Source organism: Hyperoodon ampullatus (assembly GCF_949752795.1).
Source record: "Hyperoodon ampullatus genome assembly, chromosome: 2".
Taxonomy (NCBI): Eukaryota; Metazoa; Chordata; class Mammalia; order Artiodactyla; family Ziphiidae; genus Hyperoodon; species Hyperoodon ampullatus.
Genome location: NC_136915.1, coordinates 61,079,414 through 61,101,809, shown reverse-complemented (window position 1 = coordinate 61,101,809; position 22,396 = coordinate 61,079,414). Strand labels below are relative to the sequence as shown.

The following is a 22,396-nucleotide window of genomic DNA, read 5'->3' as shown; positions in this document are numbered from 1 at the left end:
AAAAGAGACAACATAGCAAAGTTATTGAAACAAAGTTTAAGAAAATACAAATTTGTAAAAAAATAAATTGAAGTCATAAACATTTAGGATTGTTTAGGACTGTTATATCCTCTTGGTGAACTGACCCCTTTATCATTATGAAATTATCTTCTTTACTATGTTTTACTCTGGACTTACTTTTTTCTGATATAAATATAGTCATTCAAGCTTTCATTTAAATACTTTTTTTATCCTTTTATGTATAACCTTTTCATATTTTTACATTTAAAAGGCATTTTGTATAGCAACTTTTTCTCTCTTTTTTTTTTTTTTTTTCCTTAACCAATCTGACAGGTTTTCTCTCTCTCTTTTTTTTTTTTTTTTTTTTTTTTTTTCGGTATGCAGGCCTCTCACTGTTGTGGCCTCTCTCGTTGCGGAGCACAGGTTCCGGACGCGCAGGCTCAGCAGCCATGGATCACGGGCCCAGCCGCTCCGCGGCATGTGGGATCTTCCCAGACTGGGGCACGAACCCGTGTCCCCTGCATCGGCAGGTGGACTCCCAACCACTGCGTCACCAGGGAAGCCCCCCTTGGTTTCTAATTCCTCTATTTTTTTTCTCTTGACTTCCTGTGGGTTACTTGAATATTTTTTAGTTCAACTTTTATTTATTTATAAGTTTTTAGTATAAATAATGAAGTAAACAGCCATACTGAGAATGTACATATATCAAGGAACTGCAGAGATCTCTAGACCCTAAAGATGGCCTTCAGCTGGAAGTCGGCAAAAAGAGGGGCCCTTGGTCATAGAACCACAAGAAAGTGAATACACAAGAAAGTGAATTCAAGCCTAAGTAAGCTTGGAAGTAGGTTCTTCCCCAATTGAGTTCATGATGAAACTTCAGCCTGGTGAGACCCTGAGGCAGAGAACCTAGACAAGCCCCACCTGGATTCTTGACCCAAAGAAACTGTGAGATAAACTGTTTTAAGCCAGTAAGTTTGTGGTAATTTATTACATAGCAATATAAAACTAATATAGCATCATAAAGAGACTATTAGTGGTCTGAATGAAAGCCGTCTCAGCAGAGTGATTGGGTAGGAGCCAGACTGCATTGATTTGGAGGAATGAGTCGGGGGTAAGTAAAGGGAGTGAGTATAGATAACTCCTTTGAGAAGTTAGCCTGAGAACAGTCTGAGAATGTAGGGCTGTAGCTGAATGGTGCTTTGGTTTTGAGGACAAAGTTTTTATTTTTATTTTTTAATGGTAAGTAACTTGAACATATTTAAAAGACTGTCTTTTACAAGAATCAATTTTTACTGAAAGTTTACTTGACTATGTTAAATGCAATATAGCTAGATATAATTCACATGAAATAATTGGTTAAGAGCTATGTCTGGTGACCTAATGTTGATATTAATATTGATAATATTGTAAAAACTATAAAAGATTATAAAAGACAGCAGTATGAATTCTGTTATTTAGCAAAATCCTCTTATTTGCAATATCTCCAAATTCAAGAGGGCTCACCTTGCATCTGGAGGATCCTATTGCCTGAGTCAAGTTCCACTATTCTTTCAATTCTCAGTAAAACAAAGCCACTATCATTTGGCTTTCTATGATGATTTTCTAAGGTGGCAGCTTTCCATGAGAACTGACCAGTAAGTCTTGGTCTAGATCCCATGTTGAATTTGTAGAATCATAGGGAAAGAACTTGTGTGAGACAAATTACTATCTAACACGAATTACTATCTAACATTGCTGCAAGAATTCCAGCTTTATGTCATTTGTTTACAACCTGTTCCTTGTTTTATATTATTATTTCTAAAAATAGTGGTTATAATTTCTGTAGATTTTCATTTCTATGATCAAAACATGCTTTCTATCCTCAGATGGTTAGTTTGAAAAAAGAAGAACAATAATAATAAATGAAGCGGAAGAGAGAGAGGAGGAAAATAATTTGTCACGTCCCAAGTTCTATACCAGGTACTTAATAAAAATCTTCCTTAATTCTCCAAATAACCCTTCAAGGTAGGCTCTTTAATTAATCTCATTTTTCAAATAAGTAAACTGAGTCTTATATTAAGGAAATAATACCCAGGGTCCTGCAGCTGTTCATTAGGTGTCACATTAGAACACCCTTATGGTGACTTTAAAGTTATTGTCTTAATTAACTACTATATTGCTCCCATTCTAAAAAAGAGGATTCTTTCTTAGGGAATTAACAGTGGTCTGTACAGGACAAGAAGGACTGTTCATTAAACTAACAAGGGATAATGAAGACCTCTCTGGCAGGGAATAATACTTTACATGTTTCTCATTTCTCATTATGTCTTTCCATGTTCAATAACATAGTCAATCCAGCTGAGCTCCTGTAGTGATATTTCAAAAATTGTCCTGACTGCCACGATTCAATTGTTGAGGACTTGCTTGTTACAACACAGGAAACAGTTATATTATGTACCTTACATTATAAAACAATAAGACTTAACTCTGAAATATGTCTATCATTAGTCTTTTGTATCCATGGTGATTTAATGTCATCTTGCCGTCAGTCATTTGACTTAGGCTAGTGGTTTTCAGACTGGAGCTTTCATCAGAGTCTCCTGTAGGGCTTCTTCGAAACACACAGATTACTGGATCTGACTCTCAGACATTTGGATTCAGTAGATGTGGTTTGTAGACCTTAAAATTTGTGTTTCTTACAAGTTCCCAGATGCTGCTAATGCTGCTGCTGGTCTGAAGACCACACTTTGAGAACCACTCACCCAGACCAGGGTTTTAAAACTTTTTCTGTAAAGAATCAGGTATATACTTTTGGCTTTGTGGACCATATAGTCTCTGTCACACTGCTTAACTCTTTCTTTGCCATGGAAAGCAGCCATACACAATACCTAAATAAGTAGGAGATGGCTGTGTTTCAATAAAATTTTATTTACGGAAACAGGTGTCGGGATGGATTTGGTAAATGGACCATAGGTGGTCAACCTCTGGCACAGACCAACTCAGTATAAGAGGCCTGAAAAATAACTTTGTATATATTAAATATACTCTGTGACTCCATGAGAATCAACTATAGATTTATCCACAAAAACCCTTTCTAAGTTTCTAAATAAAATCTGCAGAACTATAACAGAGACTAAGCTGATTGTGTTAAACCAGCACAGAGGAGAAACCCCAAAGCTTTCCTATGAACCCAATAAAAAAGCAATAGTTTTATGCACGAGTTTGAATCTTATAAACAGTTTTTGTTCTAACATGCCCATGAACTATAACTTCATTTTCAAATTTTAGTTTTAATTGGATATTGTTTATAATGCTAGAAACTATAAATATACCAAATAAAAGAAAACTAACACTATATTGAATGACATAGATGCCAACCCAATCAGATTATCTATTGACTTTATAATAAAATGAAACAAAACAAAGATACTCTACTTGCCATAAGTGTGCCCAGATTTAATATATTTGGTCTTTACCTGGAATGGTGTACTTCAAACTAATTTAAAATGCCAATATAACCCTAAAAATCTACTAAACTATATACGCCAGTGAACTCACTGCATTAGCTCTATGGTTACAAAATGTAAACTCCTGTAAAAAGACATCATTCAGAAATTTTTTTCTGAATTTTTGTCATAATGGATTGTGATTTAGTACCCTGAAAATAATTAGATGCAAGTGCCACGAGGAAAGCTAGTATTATGGGTCATCTTATAAACTTAAAATGCAAGTATTATGTTAAACATCTCTAACAATGCTATATTTAGATGCAATATTTAGATAAAATCTCTAAAATTATATATTGTAACATTTTGATAATTTAAAGATGGATTAAAATGGCTTTCTGAGGGAATACATGACTTATTTCAAAATCTTTTCCTAAATTCGATTAAATGAAATGTTTCATTTTGATCAATGGATTTAGATTTGCTACTAGACATTTATTCTTTAGTCTAATGAAGTTGTTTTCAAAGAGTCCTCAGTTTAAAAAAAAAAAGATTGAAATAGAATTGTGGTCAAATGACACTGGAAAATGTTCACTTTAAACACACTAAAAGTTTTTTGTTTTGTTTTTGTTTTTTTGTTTTTACTTCAGGACTCTTTGGAAATAATATTTATGGTACAGATATCTAAGAAAGATGTGGTAAATTGTGTAGCTTTTTCCAATCTCATTTGAACATGGAACCAAATTATTAGTAGAGCATTTTGAAGTACAAGAGAAACACTTAAGAAAACAATGTTCTTAGTGCCTGAATCCAGGTACCATATGATATCTTTTTAAAAATAAATTCAATTAGAATCAACAAGTATTTGTTAAGTACCTCTGTTATTTGACTTATCACTTAAAGGTTAACGTTTTACTTTTACTATGCCACTCACCTAAGTCTATCTAGAACGTAGTTAAACCTATTAAACATACTTACACTCCTCTTCAGGCCTCTTCCGAAGGGCTGCACGAACTTCTTTACAAGGACTTCTCTGATATTGTGGGGGATTCCTTCCCCTTATTAGGTTCTCCATCCTACAGGAGGGAATTAACAGAATATTTTAATACCAAAATCTTGATAAATTTTAACAAGTTAAATGGTTTAAATCAAGAGTCAACAATTCAGGTAGACCACATCATTAAGAGTATCTAGCAAGGAGTAAGACAGTAGGGAGTGGCAGTGACTGTGGTAAACTGGAGAGTGCTTGACTTTTCTTAGGCATTCCAATTTTAAAAATATAAAAACACATGTGGATGAAACTCATACGCACAGTCTCCAGTTAGAGACTGTTATGGGCTGAATGTTTGTGTCCCCACCCCCTCCACTCTTCCAACCCTTCCCCTCCACCCCCCCCATTCATATGTTGAAACTCTAATCCCCAGGGTAATGGTATTTGGATGTGGAACCCTTGATAGGTAACTAGGTTTAGTTGAGGTCATGAGGGTGGGACACGCATGATGGAATTAGTATTTTTATAAGATGAGGAAGAGAGACCAGAGCTCATTCTCCCCTGCCATATGAGGACACAGTGAGAAGGTAGTCATCTACAAACCAGGAAGATTTAAAGGATTACTCTATGACAATCTTCCAAGGATACTCAGATGGATAAAAGTGGGCTGGTATCCTCATGAATTAATTAACGTGCTAAATAACTTATTCTTTCTTAGAGAGTTCAGAAGATGTTACAAAACTGTATAGTGCCCTTTGACCTTAGCAAGAACAATGAATATATCTTACAATGTATTACCATTTATCATTTATTCCATCTAATCCTTACAACAACCTTCTGAAAGAACATTTTGAAGATGAGGAAGCTAATGTTCAAAAATGTTCAGTGACCTGATCCTGGCCACACAGGAATTAAGAGGTGCAACTGAGATTTAATCAAGGTTTTCTGATTTTTTTAAATCTTTTTCTAGTTGCTTTTTAACCCACTATTTCCATGAGTCTATGATTAGCTATAGATAATTTCACTAGGAGACTAAATACTTGCGATTCTACTATATCGTGCTTATTTAATTTTGATGGAATTCTTATTGAACATAATATTAATATTTAAATTAGTATATACTCATATATAAATAGTATATATTACATTAAATATAATACTACACAAATATATATATTTGTAAAAATGTTTATCTGCTAATTACATGTTGAGTTTTTTATCATTATCTTTTTTCATTGAAATGTTTGCTTCTATTAGTGATATTTTAAGTTTTTAGAACCACGAAAAAGATAACTGGGGTCAAGGAAACTCACTGTAAACTAAAATACAACACAGTAATAGATGAATAAAATTAAAATAGCACTAAAAGTCATTGGAATGCTAAATGTTACACCCAGTGGAAAATACACTTTGAATCAAATTAAATGTTTTATACAGCAATGTTCATGTCCAAACTATTATATAACTCTGAGACTTCCATCCTCTTGAGATTACACTTCTGGCCACTTGAACTCTTCCACCAGTGTCAGCTATGATCTACAGTTTGCATTAGATGGTCAGACAAAATGACCAAGAATGAAGTCTTAGAGCACAGCCGGGACACAGCAAAGATGCTATTCTAGCTACTCTCAAGCTTGTCATGTCACCAGAGGGAATGTGTTAATAGTTCCAGCAAGGAGAGATTAAGTGTGATGACCACAGGCAAGACAGATGCTCTAACAACTCATTGAAGAGCTCTGAAAAGTGCAGCCTACATGTCAACTGCTGGGAAGAAATAGGGGCAGCCAGATTAGTATCAAACAGCATGAAAAAGCAATCAGAGGCTATAAGCAACAGTATCCACAACTCTCTTGGTGGTGTCTCCAAAATTTAGGTCCAAAATCATCTGCAGAGCTTTATACAACTACAGATTCCCCCATTTCCAGTACTAAAGATTTCCATTCAGTAGACTGGGGTCAGGCCCAGGTAGATATATTTTTCAACATTAATCAAGTACTTCTAAAGTAGCCTTACACTGGTCCCAATACTGGCATTGGGAACCCCTGTAAATAAAAATATATATATACTTGAAGAGGTAGGAAAGGGAAGTTCAGTGAATTCATTCTGCTGATACAGAGGTGAGGTGAGGGCCTAGTGAGGAGGCTGCAGTTAGGATAGGTACTATCAAAAATGAAAAGAGTAGCCAAAGCAAAAGATTCAAAGGCTTGCCAAGTTGGCTGGAGGTCAACTAGATGAACCTGGAGGCTGACCATTTATAATGCTGATCATCTCAACAGTGAATTGATTTCCTCTACCAAGCTTTGGCAGACTCAGCTGGATCAGAGAATAAGTCTGGATTGACCTAGAATTGTGGATTGGGTTGATGGTCTGGCCAGTGAATAAAGCAAGGGAAGCATGGGTGAAAATATGGATGAAGTGGATTTACTCAGTATGGAGGAGGAAGAGGAAGAACGATTGAGTGTCTGGAGGAAAAGAGAGTTCGACTAAGAAAATAGAGGTATCAGGTATTGGTATTTCTAAATGTCTATTATGTGCCAGGTGATTTATTAGGTTCTTTATATATATTACTCATGCTATTCTTATTTTTTCATGGCTAATCTGAGGCTCAGTGATGTTAAATAACTTGCTTAGGATCACACAGCAAGTGCAAAAATTAGAATTTAAATCCAGATCTGACTTCAGAGCCCATGGGGTTAGCTACTATGTGGACTGTGTAACAGAAATTTCTTTAATGGTGCTAATGCTCAGTATCTGTGCTGTCCAGTACAGTAGCTGCTAGACATATACACAGTATATTCCCACTTGGAATGTGGCTAGTGTGACCAAGGAGCTGAATTTGTAATTTCTAAAATTTGATTGAATTTTAGTTTATTTAAATTTCAATTTCAATATGACAAGTAATCACTCTATTAGACAGCATTGCATATCTAGAAGGCCCTATTAACTTAGCACATGACTGGTGAAAATCAAGTTCTCCACTGAAGACCTCTAAATTAAAGTCAACATGAGCAGGAAAGTAAAGTTATGGAAAAGTATTCTGTATGAGGATCTTTTGGAGACAAATAAACAACTTAACTTCTCACTGTAGAACTGGCTTACAGTAACCCCCTAGGAGCTTCCTTGCAAAAACACACTTTTCATGCAACTATGGTTTTCAATTACAGAGCTCTCCTCCTAGCACATTGAAGTACCTTGGATACTCACTTGAAACTTCTTCCTATCTCAGGGACTTCTTACATGCTGCTTCCTTTGCCTCAAATGATCTTCCTCCTATTATCTAAATAACTCCTAATCACTGTTCCAATCTTCACTATAACATGACTTTTTAAGAGAGTTTTCTTTAACTCCTTCATCTAACTAGATCTCCAAATATGGTTCAACCCTGCAGCCTAGAATTTTCTATCATAGCACTTATCACATATTGCAATTACATATGAGACTTCTGTATTTCTGTTTAATACCTGCCTTTCTCCTGAACTGTAAGTTCCATGGAGGCACAGACAATGTCAGTTTTATTCTCCATTCTATTGGAGAATTTAGTATGGTGCTTCATGTTCATACTCGTTGCTTGAATGAGTGAATGAATCTATCTCTCCTAATCTTGCCATAACGGAAAATAGATGATGCTGGGATCATTCTGTGTGACCTAGGTGGTCAACCTAGTGAGTGGCCTTTCAAATACTGTGGCTATCATCTCTTTACCCCCAACTCATGTGCTTCCTCTCAGTCATTCATTGGCACCCCTAACACTTTCCTAGTAGGCCATCACTTTGCACTGAACAGCCTCTAACCATCCTACTCTGCACCAGCTGCCAAGCATGAACAGACATTGGATAGCAGGTTAAACTGCCCCAGGTTCCCTTTGCTGCAAGACCAAGGAGATGAGAGGGGGAGGAGGAGACAAGATAGATAGAACATCAGGAGCTGCTCTCCTCAGGGTGATGCATCCCTGTGGGGACTTTCTCCAGCAGAACCAGGGGAATTCCCTGTGTTCCCACAGGTAGATTACAGGGGATTATGAGTAACGAAAAGAGATTTTATCATGACATCAAAAAATCGATTAAAAAGCAAAATCAACTTGTTTTGCTTACAAGATTCCAACGATATGGAGGTTATTTTTCTCCCTCATTGAACTTATTACTATACTTGCTGCTTTGTGAGCACAACCCAGACTGGAAGTATGTAGTGCTTAATGGGTCTATTTGATAATTAGACAACTTAGATAAGCCCCTAAATGACGTTCAGTGCACAAGTAATGAATTGAGTATTTGCAAACCCCTTTGCTTTGTGGTCTGTAGGCTTCCTAAGACTCCTTAAGGAAATTTAAAAAAATCTGTAAACTAGGTATAAAATAAATTACAAAGAGTAAATATCCTTGACATTACTTTCTAGGAAAGTAAAAATTCCAATTTTGTGTTAATAATTATCTTTAATTAAACAATCTGAAATAAATGCAGACATTTTTCAAAAAATCAGACTGGCATTTCATTGAGCATTTATTTAACTTGATTATAAGCAGAATTGGACACAATAAGCTACACACCTATAAATAAACACTATCTTTTATATTTAGAGTGACAATCTACATGAGTAGGAAGCTTAGTAAGATCTATAATAAAATATGGTAACATTTGTTGCCTTCAAACTTGACAATGAATGTACAGGAGCATTTCTTTTAAAGTACAATGGCATACAATATTGACTACAATCTGAAATTTCATCCAATTAGTTCTGGGGTAAAGAGGGTACTACCTTTCAATTAGTCGGAGTCCAAAGTTTAAAGTGTCTATCATGTGACATAAGTCAAAGATCTTTTTCTTTCCATAGCTACTCCATCTTTCTTGGTATTCCTTAGCACAGTGCCTAGACTATGGTAAATGCTCCATAAATATTTAATTAATGATTTAATGGATGGATGATTGAAGTCCGCTCCTTCCTGGCAGTAATATTTGGAAGATTTTCATTTTTCATTCCAAATTTTACCCATCCTTGAAGATATATTTTTAAGTTCCAATTCTACTAAGAAACAAATCCAACCACTTCAAATATACTCAGTGCTTGCCTTCTGAATCTTCTATATGATATTTATTAAATGTTTGGAAGTGTAACCGGTGATTTTCTAGCTAGTATTATTCTTCAGTTCAATGTTTGAAATGAAGAATTACTCATCTGTATTACTCATATAGATTCTAGACCATTTGAGGGCTTTGACATAACACCCTACAGTTGTTGAAATACTTCCATATAATTTATTTCATTTCATTTTCTTGACAATTCTGAAGTAGGTATCAGTGCATTACTATTTATAGATGAGACAACAGGAAGTCTGAGCAATTAAGTGACATATGCAGAGTAACACAGGAGGGCCAGAGGAAGGACTTGAACTCTGGTCTTTGGACTCCTAAAATGCAGTTTTCATTTCATAATGCTGAGAAAATATTATCAGTCTTTTCTTTTTTCTAATGTCTAGTGGATCATAAAGCAGTTCTCTTACTGAGTTGTAGGTGTTCACTAAACCTTAAAATATGGAATATTTATGTTATTGTGATTTTGACTTACACGTCTACAAGTCTAAAAACTAAATAGAAATAATTAATGGAAAATAAAAATATAAATAAAGAAATAAATAAAATAATAAGAATTTAAAAAATGAAAGTGTGCTTAAGCCTGCATATGGGAAAAGGAAAATTAAGATTGCTCTATTATTTTTAGAAATAATAATTAGTAGTCTGTTCTACCCAGGAAAAGAGAATAATAAGGGGCAGCATGCTGTGACCATCCATCTTTACAACATTCTAAAGCCAAGTAACCCCCCAGCACTTCAGAATTCCTTCGTTGGCTTTGAATTCAAGAAAAAAGAGGAAAGAGTTGAAAAAGCAGTGGAAAGTGTTCTTGCTTTATCACTGAGCTGCTGTTTCTTTCTTTCTTTCTTTTTTTTTCCTTTTTATGGAACATTGAGCCTGAATTCAGCACAGTGAAACAATCTCCAAACCAAACTAGAACTATGCATGCATATTAAGCATAAGGTAGCCATTAAAAAGTCTCAAGTGTTTATAAAGATCCAATTTGAACTGCAAATGACAGTGCAAAAATAATCAATACCCAATTATCTCAGTCAAATATTTTGAGTTGATATTTAATAAGGACAAACTGGATGAAATTAAACAGCAAGATTGTTGCAGGAAAAAAAATCACATCTTAACTACACTTAAACTGCTTGGAAACAGAGTGAAATGCCTAACATAAAAAAAATGATAGGTAAAGCACTGTCCACTTGGAAAAGAGACAGATGCCTGATTTTTAAGGTCAGTGATGATTTACCAAATATTCAAGGATCATCAATAGTCTCAAAGGAGAAACTTGTTTTTACGTTGCCATGTCACACATTTAGGGGATGACAAATATAACAGTATTGTTTTCACCTTTTTTCAAGAAAATAGAATTCAAAATAGATGGGTATCATTATGGACTTGAAAATGTAGATTCTACCTGTTCTAAACGACAGATCAAAACTGGAATGTGAATGGTATATAATTTACTCTATAGAGGTTGTAGCAAACAACTGTTCCATGAAAAATCTATGAAATTAATGAGAAGAGCTTGCGTAGCAATGGGAAAAAAAAAAAAAAAAGTCCAGCTCCTCATAAATTCAGGAAGCACACTATTACAAAATTCTAATTTAAATTGATTTACTTTCCTCCTATTTAAAAGAAAAAAATCTTTGTATTTTTTACCCACACAAAAAGTAGTACTATATCAGAAGTCTGTTATCTTTATGAAGGTATTTTATTAACAAATTGAACTGGTACAAAGAATAACAATCTTCCCTCAGTGAAGCTCCTTACAGAAATAAGTGAGTTACATGAAATATTTAGGAATATGTTCATTGCCAAAATCACACACACACACACACACACATACACATACACAAAACATTAAGTTCACTAAAATCAGAGTTATTCAGAAAATAAATCCCTTAAAGCTATGTATATCAAGTGGATGAATTAATAAAATATTTGCCTATAAAAAGGAATGACATTCACAGGATAGAAAAAATGTAAAGAAGGCATAATAAGAAATAAATCAATACATCCAAAATATTCAAAACGTGTTTAGTTTACTCTTAAAAGCAAAAACAGAGCTGGCAATGTAGAAGAAATATATCAATTAAAAATGGTGAGAATTCTTGAAAAAGTTCTAACGTTGAATCAACATAATTATGCAAAGATAAAACTGATGCTAAAAAATACAGAAAAATGCTAGTGCTTTAATAAGATTATTAACACTCAGGTTTTAATACTATTACCAAAATTATATCTGAACTGTCCATCATTTTTAAAATTTAAGAGCATATGGAAACTATTTATTTAAAAATTTGTATTTTGAATACCATGAAATACAGAGATACAATATAATTACCTACCATCTAGAAATTAATACAATATAATACATATTTATAAGCCCAGTCAGATTCCTTTTCTGCATTCTTTCTTTCCTTCCCCCACACACTTTCACTTTAAAGACTGAGGAAAATACCTGTCAATATTTGGGTTTCATGGTTTTCGGTCAACATTTATGAAATGAGAATACTAATGCCACCGGAATATAGAATCATATCTCCTCTGGAAAGTCTTCTGTGATTTCACCCACCTCCCCAACTATCTTTTGTCTCTCTGTCCTATTATGGGATCCTACACATATGTCTTACTGCCTCAGCCTCCACTAAAAATCCCTGAGGACAGAAGTTATATCATTCCTGGGGATCTAGCACAATTCACTGAACATAGAAGAAATTAAATATTCATTTTAAATGATTGAATGAATGAGTGGTGTGAGGAATAAATGTATGTCCTGTACTGCTCTAATGTGATCTACAGTTATACAACCTCTTCATATATATTATTTATTCCTCATAAAGAGACTATGGGCTTAATATTTTACAGATGAAGAAATTGAGACTCACTTGCCCAAGGTCAGCAGCAAAGCCAGACTAACGTCTAGACTTTCTGATTCCTGCTGCCCTTTGTACCTGAGCACAGCTGCCTAAATGAAGGCTCTGCTCATTTCCAGGTGATTCCACTTTCACCTGGAGCCTCATTAAGTCTCAGAAGAGGGACTACTACCATATATGGCAGTTGTTTAGATGCAGAAAAAAAATGTGTGTGGAAGGACTTAATTATTTCTCAAGAAAAGCATATACTCCTTTCTCTAAGTGAAATAGGGAGAGTTGGCAAATATGAAGTAATATTATCTTCCAAATGTGCATAAATATCTAAACATATACTATAATGTATAATGCAAATGACATCACAATCTTTTAATCAGGCATGTAAAGATCAAGTTCTTCCCTAGAGTTCTGCCTTCAGCCTGTTATTCTGCATCCTATCTCTGAGTAACCTCTTTTTGGTAGTTGTAGCCCACAGGCCAATGGCTCTGTCACTGGACTGAGATTTTTGAATGTTAGGACAATGTTGCCCTAGTAAATTCTGTAGAATTGTCACACATGGCACAGAGACACAGAAGATACTCAGCATTTTTATGACTGAGTACTGGGTTTGATGGCTATCATTCTTATTGATGAGAAAAAAGAAAACTTCAAAATCAGAATCATATTTGTAATTTCTAGGATGTCTTAAAGCACAAATACTTTCAATCTCTTAGTATTTTATACTAAGATGAGAAAAAATGGAACATCTTGTATCTTTTACTAAGGAAAGAAGGGTCAAGATGACTCAACTATTCCGGAAGATAGGTTTCTGGGAAAAACCCAATTTAGTTTCTATTTGAGACTGAGTGAGTACCTGAACAGCCTGAACCACTCAGATGGACATCACATAATTACGTGCCAATTCTAGGAGCATTTAGAAGCACCTTTTGGCATTTTATAAAAATTTATGGGGTCACAACAAAGAATCATATCCCATGGAGCATAGCAATTTCACCTTGTAAGTCCTCACCTGGCATTTCCTTTCTCAGTTCCTTCCCTCTGCATGGCCAGAAGGGTTTGCTTTTCTTTGTTTCCTTTTGCTTATCTTCTACTGGCTTCTTTTGTGGGTAAGTAAATACATTATCCACTAAAAGAATGTTAGAGCATATGTTCACAGCCTCTGTCATACAACCTTTGCTTCCCTATGGTCTACTATCAATTCAGCAGCCAGGGAGTCTTTTAAAATCATGAGTCAGATTGTGTCACTGTGTTGAGCCAGAAAGCTGAGGATTTCCCTTTTACTCAGAGCAAAAGCCAAAGTCCTTTACGATGGCCCATGAAGCCCTTTGTGTTCTGCTTCCTGTAACCTCTCCTCACATCCTCTCCTTCCCCCCTTAATCAGTTCCAATAGTTCATTCCTCCACTAACACTGACTCTGATTTACAGTGATTTATTGTGATTTTATATGATGCTATGCTATAAGACCTCTGTTAACACTGGCATCTTTGTATATATCAGAATTATATTGCTAAGAATATATAAAATTACTTTAGGCTCAAGTAAGAGCCATTAAATGCCCATGCTATCAGTATAAAAGTGATGAGTTAAAAAACAGCTGCTATAAGGTACACTAGAGAGAATCAATAAAATGGTATACAGATTTTAATAGATTCCCTCATTTTCAATATTAATAAATGAAATGAATTTATCTCACTTGGAAGAAATGTTCTGTGAAGACGAATGGAGGATAAATAAATCCATGTATACTTGGTGAAGAACTTGAAATAAATGGATGGCCTAAAAGACAACATGATAAAAATAGGTGATTTCATCAGGACTATTCTAGACAAAATTTTTAAACAGGAAAAAATTCAACCTCATGAACCCTCAAATTTCTTTTTGTTCATTTTCCTCATTTCCTACGTTTTCTCTGCTTTTATTCTACCTAGTTTCTCTGAAGATCTGGGTAAGTCAATAACATCTTATGGTGGATTCATTCAATATTACCCCTTACAATATTTTATATGTAGAAGATACATAAGGCAAAAAATAATATGAATGCATTTTACTTATAGTGGTTCCGATGCATAGCACCTGGATGAAGGGGAGCCTTGGGAGCACTTTTCAAATTGGACAATATAGGTAACCTTGGAATCTGATTCTACCTATGGTTCTTTTGTTAGCCTGAAGTAATTCTACCTACAAGAAATATCTTGAAGTACTGGCAATCCTTTACATAAAATCATCTATTTAAAAGACAGTGGATTAAGATTTCAATAAACTGTTGTTTTAAACAAATAATTATAATGTTCTTGATTAGCTATTATACTTTAAAATATTATGTTCTTGGTATTTCAGATTAATCATAGAGTAACAATATTTCAGGAATGGTTCTCACTATTAGAAACATACAAGTGCTGGTGAAAAACTAGGTCAGTGTGAATATGGGTCAGTTACCAGTACCTCCTCGCACTCACAGACTCACAATGCAAGTACCTAATTTGGGGTCTACAACCGACTATGGATTCTTATGTCTTAATGAATCACCATGATTTTGCTTTTAATTGAATACTTATGTCTCCTACTTTCCTTTTCTTCCCTTAGTTTTTATAACTGTAAGGTAGTGAAGGATTATAGTAGTTATTTCTTGATGCTTTCCATTTTATTGTCACTAAAATGATTTATCTCTACTATCACTAATATCATAGACATTTATCAGCAGTTAATCAATCTTTAGGACCTAAAGGTTCTAATGAATGGAAACACCCTTTCGAAATTCTACTTTTTATATTGAGAGAAAGGTTTGTGCTACAAGATATTTTAAATAACCTAGAGAATCTTGTTAGGAAACTAAAGCCACGAGTGGATGACTTCACAATTTTTTAAAAGTAATATTCTTTCTCATTTATCTATTACTATATACAAAATAAGCTAAATGCCATTCTTTCAAATGTTACACAGCAACAATCTTTTTGATGTTTTAATTAGAAAATGAGTAACAGGTTGAGAAGCGATGTACTATTTCACACATAGGTCTTTAATTAGTCCTCTTGATATTTACTGCCGCTCTTTCTCTCTATTCTGTTTTCTGGATTAGTGGTTCTCAAATTTTGTACTGTGGATGACAAAATTTTCACTGGGGAAATGAGAAAAATAGGCAATATTTTGAGGCTTGCTTTAAGCAATCTTTTTGGTACTAAAATGTTCTTTCTCATAAATTGATGGTGATAATCAATGGTAAATCTGTCCTTATTATTCTAATAAAATGTCCCAATTAAAAAAAATAGCATTGCTCTGTGAAATTCCAATGTCTGGGGACCACTGAATTGCATAATCTTGGGGAGGATCATGGCATTCTTGACCAACTTGATAAGTTGGAGGTTGGTGATACCTTTGCTTAGAGAAAATACAAAAAGCAAGGGGAGGTGCTTAGCACCATTCCTGGCACACAGCAGGCATTCCAAACATAGTAGCTGAGTGAATGTTAAGTGAATGAAAGTACAATTGTAAATATGGACAGATATATTTGAATATGTGTTGCCCAGTCAGAAGTTTTGCACACTGAATTGATTTTGAAGCCTATCTGCCTGGCAGCACTATAACAATAAGCAGTATAATACGCACCAGTGAAATACAGAACCAAAGAAATACCAATAACTGATCCACATCATAAATACCCTTAACCAAAATCTATCTGAAGACCTAGGAGAGAAAAAAAAAAGTATTTTCCCTCATAAATCCAGCTTAATTCCAGGAGAAAACTCAGAGGATAAAAATATCAAAAGATAAAACAATCTTTCTTGAATGTACCTTCCTTTACATGAAAATTTATTTTCTCATTCTTTTAGCAATCTTATTTTACATAGGAGTCTCTAAACATGATTATAGCTATATTTGCTAGTATTGAATGATACAATTCCTAAATCTTTGACTTAGAGTGGCATTTTCTTCTACAATGGCTAGCATTATTTAAATAGGCATTGGTTATTTTTACCAAAGTTAGATAAACAGATGCATTAATCAGATATTATATGTCTATTTTATGATCTATTTTGAAATAACTACCATCACTAAAACTAAGATTTTATTAGATGTTTTCCTCTGTGTTTATTAAAATAACAAACACATTCTTGATCAGAAAATCATGATGTTACTACAACATGAAAAAAATACATCATTTCATATTACTGATTTGTTTTGTGCATTTTAGCTGAAGTCTAATGTCTAGTAACCAGAAGGTATGGAAGAAAAGTGATCTTTAAACTGATTGTGTTATGGGCTGAACTGTGTCCCTCCCCAAATTCATATGTTAAGGTCCTAACTCCCCCGTACTTCAGAATGTAGCTATACTTGGAAATAGGGCCTTTAAAGAGATGACTAAGTTGAAATCAGGCTGTTAGGGTGGGCATTAGTCCAAAATGACTGATGTCCCTATAAAAAGAGGAGATTTGGACACACAAAGAGATACCAGGGGTATGCACAGAGAAAAGACCATGTGAGGACATAGTGCAAAGGCGGCTGCCTGCAAGGGAAGGAGAGAAGGCTCAGAAGAAATCAAACCCACTGCTACCTTGATCTTGGACTTCTAGCCTCCAGAACCTTGAGAAAATAAATTTCTGTTATTTAAGCCATCTAGTCTGTGATATTTTGTCATGACATTCCTAGCAAATAATAAGGTCTTTTGTGCTAAAGGTTAATTGATTATTTTATTAACTAAGGTTTTAGATCTGATTACTGCCAAATGAGGAACTCTTTCCTGAGCTTGCCTTGGTCACTTTGGATTGAGATGGGAGAGAGACTGACTCTATGGTATGGGTGTTAAGTCAACATTTAAAAAAATTAGAATCATTTTAATATAAAAGCTTAACTCTTCAATAATCCCTCCTATAGTTTTGGAATTTTATATTAATATTAAATAGTTTTCTTTAGATGGGATTTTTTAAAATAAATAACACCAAGAGCAATAACTCTTAATAGGGGGTAAGTTAAATAGCTACAGTTGGTGTGGGAGTAGAGATAACTTCCCAGATCAGAATCACAGCTACACTTTCTATTGGGCAAAATAAAAAGGCAATCTTTTTTATCTTGGAAAAAAATTAAGAAACATTGATCTAGAATGCTACTGTGAGTTTAACAGTGTTCATTGCAAAGTACTAAAAATATTCATGTTTACCTATCTTGTATTCAGTTATTGAGAAGCCTCAACTATCTGAATTATAGCTGAGACTATGCAAGGAAGCCAATAACAAAACAAAAATAACACCTCTAAATCTTAATAACAACAAACTTTGTTCTGAGACTCAAATGAGGTTATACATGTGAAACACTTACAGGCGTACTTGGTGCTCAGTAAGCAATCAATAAATTTAAGCTAATTTTATTCTAGTATAATATCAATATTTGTAATAATGGTACTTACACATGAGGAAAAGTTTAAACTATATTTATTCTATTTTATTGACAAAAGCAAAGAAAAATGTACACAACAGTTAGAAAAATGTCCATCAAATACTGTTCAACAAAATGGATGCTGAGGCTTAATAATGCACGTTCAGTGAATACGCTGATAACCAAAATGTATTGCGAATGTATGATTACAGGAATTACATAACTAATTTTCTCCTCTCAGTAACCCTATGAGGTCAGCATTTCATGGAGGAGGACATAACATTGTTCAAGGTCATTTGCAGCTAGAAAGTGGTGGAGCCAGAATTTGAATTCAGGCCATTTGGCTCTAGAGACCAAACTATTAACCAAGAGAATTGGACAACGTTTCTTTTAAAACTAAAATTTATTGTACCTATGTAATGCCTGTATGCTCTTATTTAACTTTCCAAACACCATTATCCAGTAACATTTTTCCCCTTCAGAAAAATATCACTTCCTAATTATGCTGGAAAAGTGAAAGTTATTGTAATACACAAGTGGTTTACCTGGAGCCTTCTCATTATAACCACCTGGGGAGGCATCTTTCACTTAGAATACAATGTTAATGGTGGCCTGTGGAATTGTGGATCCTGGCAACCATGGGTTGCCAGACTATCAACTCCGGAAAGCGGAAACTGAGCCATATTCACTAGCAGCCTCAATGTCAATCAAAGTGGTTAGGATAAAGAAGTACTCAATTTGATGAATGTTAGACTAGTGCTGGCATACGTTTTTGATAACCCAAGACCTTGAGTTTAAACTACAATGCATTATTTCAGGGGATGCTGGTCAACAAGAAAAAGTTACAATTCCACATAATGCAAATTAAACCAACTACCACATTGTTTCAAAGAGTATTAGTCAGCCCTAGTCCTGAAAGCTCATATAAAAAATGCTATATAACATTTTCTATTTTCAGGATAACTCCTCAGGCCTTGTTAACATTATTGAAACACTTGCAGTTTTGTTCATATTATTACATAGCTTATTATTATTACAAAAGTCATTAGGTCAACCTGATAGTTAATATACCATCTCATAAATTTAAGAACTCAAATTTTCATCAATCCTTAGAGCAAAGTTTGAGGGTAAAATTTCAAAACTTGACAAGTAAGCAGGAATGCTTCCGTTTTGGTGGTTACTGCACTGTGAATTCTTTAAATTCTTAGAAGCATTCTAGTAGATGCCTTATGCCCCTTTTTCCCCCTTTTTACTAATACAGCCCCAATTTTTCTCAAGGTAGTAGGTCTCAAACTCCTTTGACTCTAGGGGTGGCAATGGGACCCAGTCCAGGCTGAAGTTCTGTAAGTCAAGGTCACTAGGGGCTTCTGGGAAAGCTCTTTAAAAGAGACAGACTTGGTTGGGCTTTGTCTCTGTGTTTCTTCCCTTTGCCCTTTCTCTTCCTCTTGATTGTAACATGGGTATGACGGTAGAGATGGCCCATGCAATCGTGCAAGCAGTAAGCAGGGCAAAAGCCAAATGTCTGGGTAGACAGCTGGAAAAAGCTGGGGTTTCCAGTGGCAACTCTGAGCTACTTCACTGGCCTGATCTTACTACTTACAGTGAAGGTAAGTATAGAAAAGTAAAACACATGTTGGTTTAAGTTAGTGTGGGGGGGACATATTACCAGCAATTAAATGTAATTCATAATGCATACAAATGTCTTTTAGTAATAAATGTATTTAGGCATACATGTAAAATTTGTGAATTCTTTTATTTAATTCTATTATTTAGCGAGTAGAAATTTATCACAGAAATCCGAGCAAGTCATAGCTTTCTCAATGTGCCTAACTTGCTCCAGGGATTCATTTGCTTATTGGCTTGATGAGACCAGTTAGCTGTGAGATATGGAATATTGCACCATCTTAGAAGAAAACCTCGATTATGTTGAATGGCAACAGGGTACACAAACTGAAGCCAATCTGTTTGAAATACTGGCCAGCATATCTGGTATGAGTAATTCTGATAGTTTATCACCAAACTGTGTATCTTTTATTAATTTCATTTCTGAGAAGTACAGCCCATTTATGTTATTAAAACAATTTATCACTTATTAATAGTGAATAAATGGCAGGCAAGCTGCCATATTTGCTATTAACTTGTCTTAACTTTTCTCTCACTTGTTTTCAGAAGACAATTAAGTGCAGCTTCTCTTGTAGCCTAATAACAGCTATCATCTATTTAAAAATGAACCTATAATGCATAGGAGAAGTATACTGGGCAAGGGTTCAGAAACGACTTTTTAAAATTGAAAAGCTAGATTATCTGTGTTAGAATGGTAACTTTGCTTTTTTGCCTAGCATCACTACAACAGTGCACTGTTGGGAGGCATCTTAAGGTCTATCTGGCATGTACTCTGTGACAAGTTTGGCAATTTAAATAAAGGTTGTTGTTTCTTCTTAACACAACTCTTATTTTGGAAGCAAGTATCTCCTAGGAATTTATATCGGAATAACCACAATTAAGATATATCTTTTTTCATCGGATTTGTTTAAGTAAAAGGTAAAGAGATCAGCAGTTTTCATTTTCATATTTCACCCAAAACTGTGTTTTGAATTTTATACATACAGTTTTTTGTGTTTGTTTTTAAGATGAAGAAGGAGATTCACTAAAAGAGAAGTGAATTAAAACCTAACTAAACCAGTGACATAAATTTAAAACTTCCACATTTGGGGGGTATTTTTCTGAAGTTTCTTATACTGCTGTATTTTGATATTTTTGTCCCATTTCTAAGATAAATATAGGATTCTTAGTGTCATGTCTTTGCTCTTCCCACTGTGCTTTTGACTTTTAAATAAATTACCAAGTTTATTTTATCTGCTGCTGCCTTTTAAAATAGCTCTAATAGATACGAGGTAAAATGTTCTTTGCACTGACAGAAGTTCTTGGATATCCGAAGTTCCATTATGACCAAAAAAGATGCATAATTTGGTCTCAACTACAAAGAAAATTAGAGGTAAGTTTCTTTCAAACTTTAATTTTTTTTTTCCCTAAATCACTATTATAGTTAATTTGTAAACTAGGTTAAACTTGCCTGGAAAACAATTTTATTTATTTATTTATTTATTTATTTTATTTCTTTAAGTAGATTTACACATGTGAAACTATATATAAACAATATGAATAAAATATTAAAGAGTTATTATTTATGTCTAATTTATGTCTAATTTCATTTCAAAACTTAGCTATATTCAGGTGGTACCTCTGGCTTGTCAACTAATTAGAAAGAGTTGACATTCATCACTTATTTTTATGAATCTAGATGTGCCAAACTGTCTTGGTGGATGATTTAGCTGGAGGCCTCAGTCCATAATTCTTGAATTGACATCTATACTTGTCAACACTGCTGTAACTTTCATATGAGGATAGCATGCCTATCTGTGGCAGCTATAATCGAATGAAAAATGTGCTAAAATACACCCATTAAATTAGGTAAGCTATTGACAGTGACAAAGAAATGATGCTTGCAAATTGCTCCCAAATTCTGCCTAAGTATGTCTGCAAATTTGATACACTCGAAGTGCATTTAAAAAGAAAGAACTAAAATTTTCAGATTATAAGAAATTGCACATTACATTTTATTCTGAAGGTGTGGTTTAGAAACACTAATTGAATACAAACCTTACAGCCGTGCAAGTATCAAACAAAGACTTCACAGACAGCCCACAATGGGTGCTTAATGAATATATGCTATGTATATGAAAGGATGCATTCATTTGTAACAAATGACATAGGTGCTTAGGCTTTTTATTAGAAAGTTTTTTGAGAATACGCCAAAGCATTTTTTAAAACATAAATTCGCTCTTTTTTTATGAGGAAGAAATAGAACTAATAGTGAGGTAAGAGGGAAAGAATTTGCCTTGAAGGAAAAAAAAACACAAAACAAATAAAGAAGTAACATTTTTACTACTGTGCTATATCCTTGAGTTTCATTAGCAGAAAGTCACACTGACTTTAACATTTTGTTTGGGAATATTGATAGATTTTCTTACTGTACCTTGTAATCTTTTACTGCATGCTTGTCTGTTATCATTCGCAAAGCATTCATATTGGTACTGAGGTTAAACCTCCTTGAGGATTGAGCCTCATCTCCACATGACTGTCATTGAAGCCTAAGAATTAGCCTATGAGGGAGTCTCTTGAAATCCACCTTATTCCTTAAGTCATTCTTACCAGCCTTTCTCAGGCCCTAGGACAAGTCCAGGGTTGCTTGCAGTATAAACTGGCAGCTTGTTAATTGCATAAAGCCCTTCAGGTTAGGAAGTCTGTTCACCAAACCTTACGCTCGCTCCTGCATGGAGCTGCACCTGCATGTAGGAAGGGATGCCACGTGGCTCACAAAGGTGCTAGATGGATTAGTGGTGTCTTTGCTGACATCTGTCCTAGAGGGTTCCTAGAGCTTTGTGAATTCCTCCCAGTTTCCACTCCTACCTTCCTCCAATTCCATTATCCAAAGGTAACAGAGATTATTTTCTTAAAAAGATAATTATAAAAAGATAAATATAACTACCTCTCTAACAGTTTTATGGTTCCTCATATTCCAAATAATTAATGAAATTTTATGTCTCATACAAGGTCCTTCAAAATCTGAAGCCTATCAACCTTTCCAGCATTCACTTCCATTCT

General features: G+C 34.5%; 1 protein-coding gene across 3 annotated transcripts in view; it reads right to left on the bottom strand.

Annotated features, from left to right (window-relative positions):
- The window catches only part of LRRC7 (leucine rich repeat containing 7), a gene marked incomplete at both ends in the record, with an annotated part of 384,656 nt that extends 380,156 nt beyond the window's left edge, over window positions 1-4,500 (bottom strand). For all 3 annotated transcript variants that reach the window (XM_079697001.1, XM_079697002.1, XM_079697003.1), the window contains one exon: window positions 4,404-4,500. In XM_079697001.1, the coding sequence (XP_079553127.1) occupies window positions 4,404-4,500 (97 nt within the window). The remainder of the gene's footprint in view (window positions 1-4,403) is intronic.
- Between the last annotated feature and the right edge of the window lie 17,896 nt (window positions 4,501-22,396).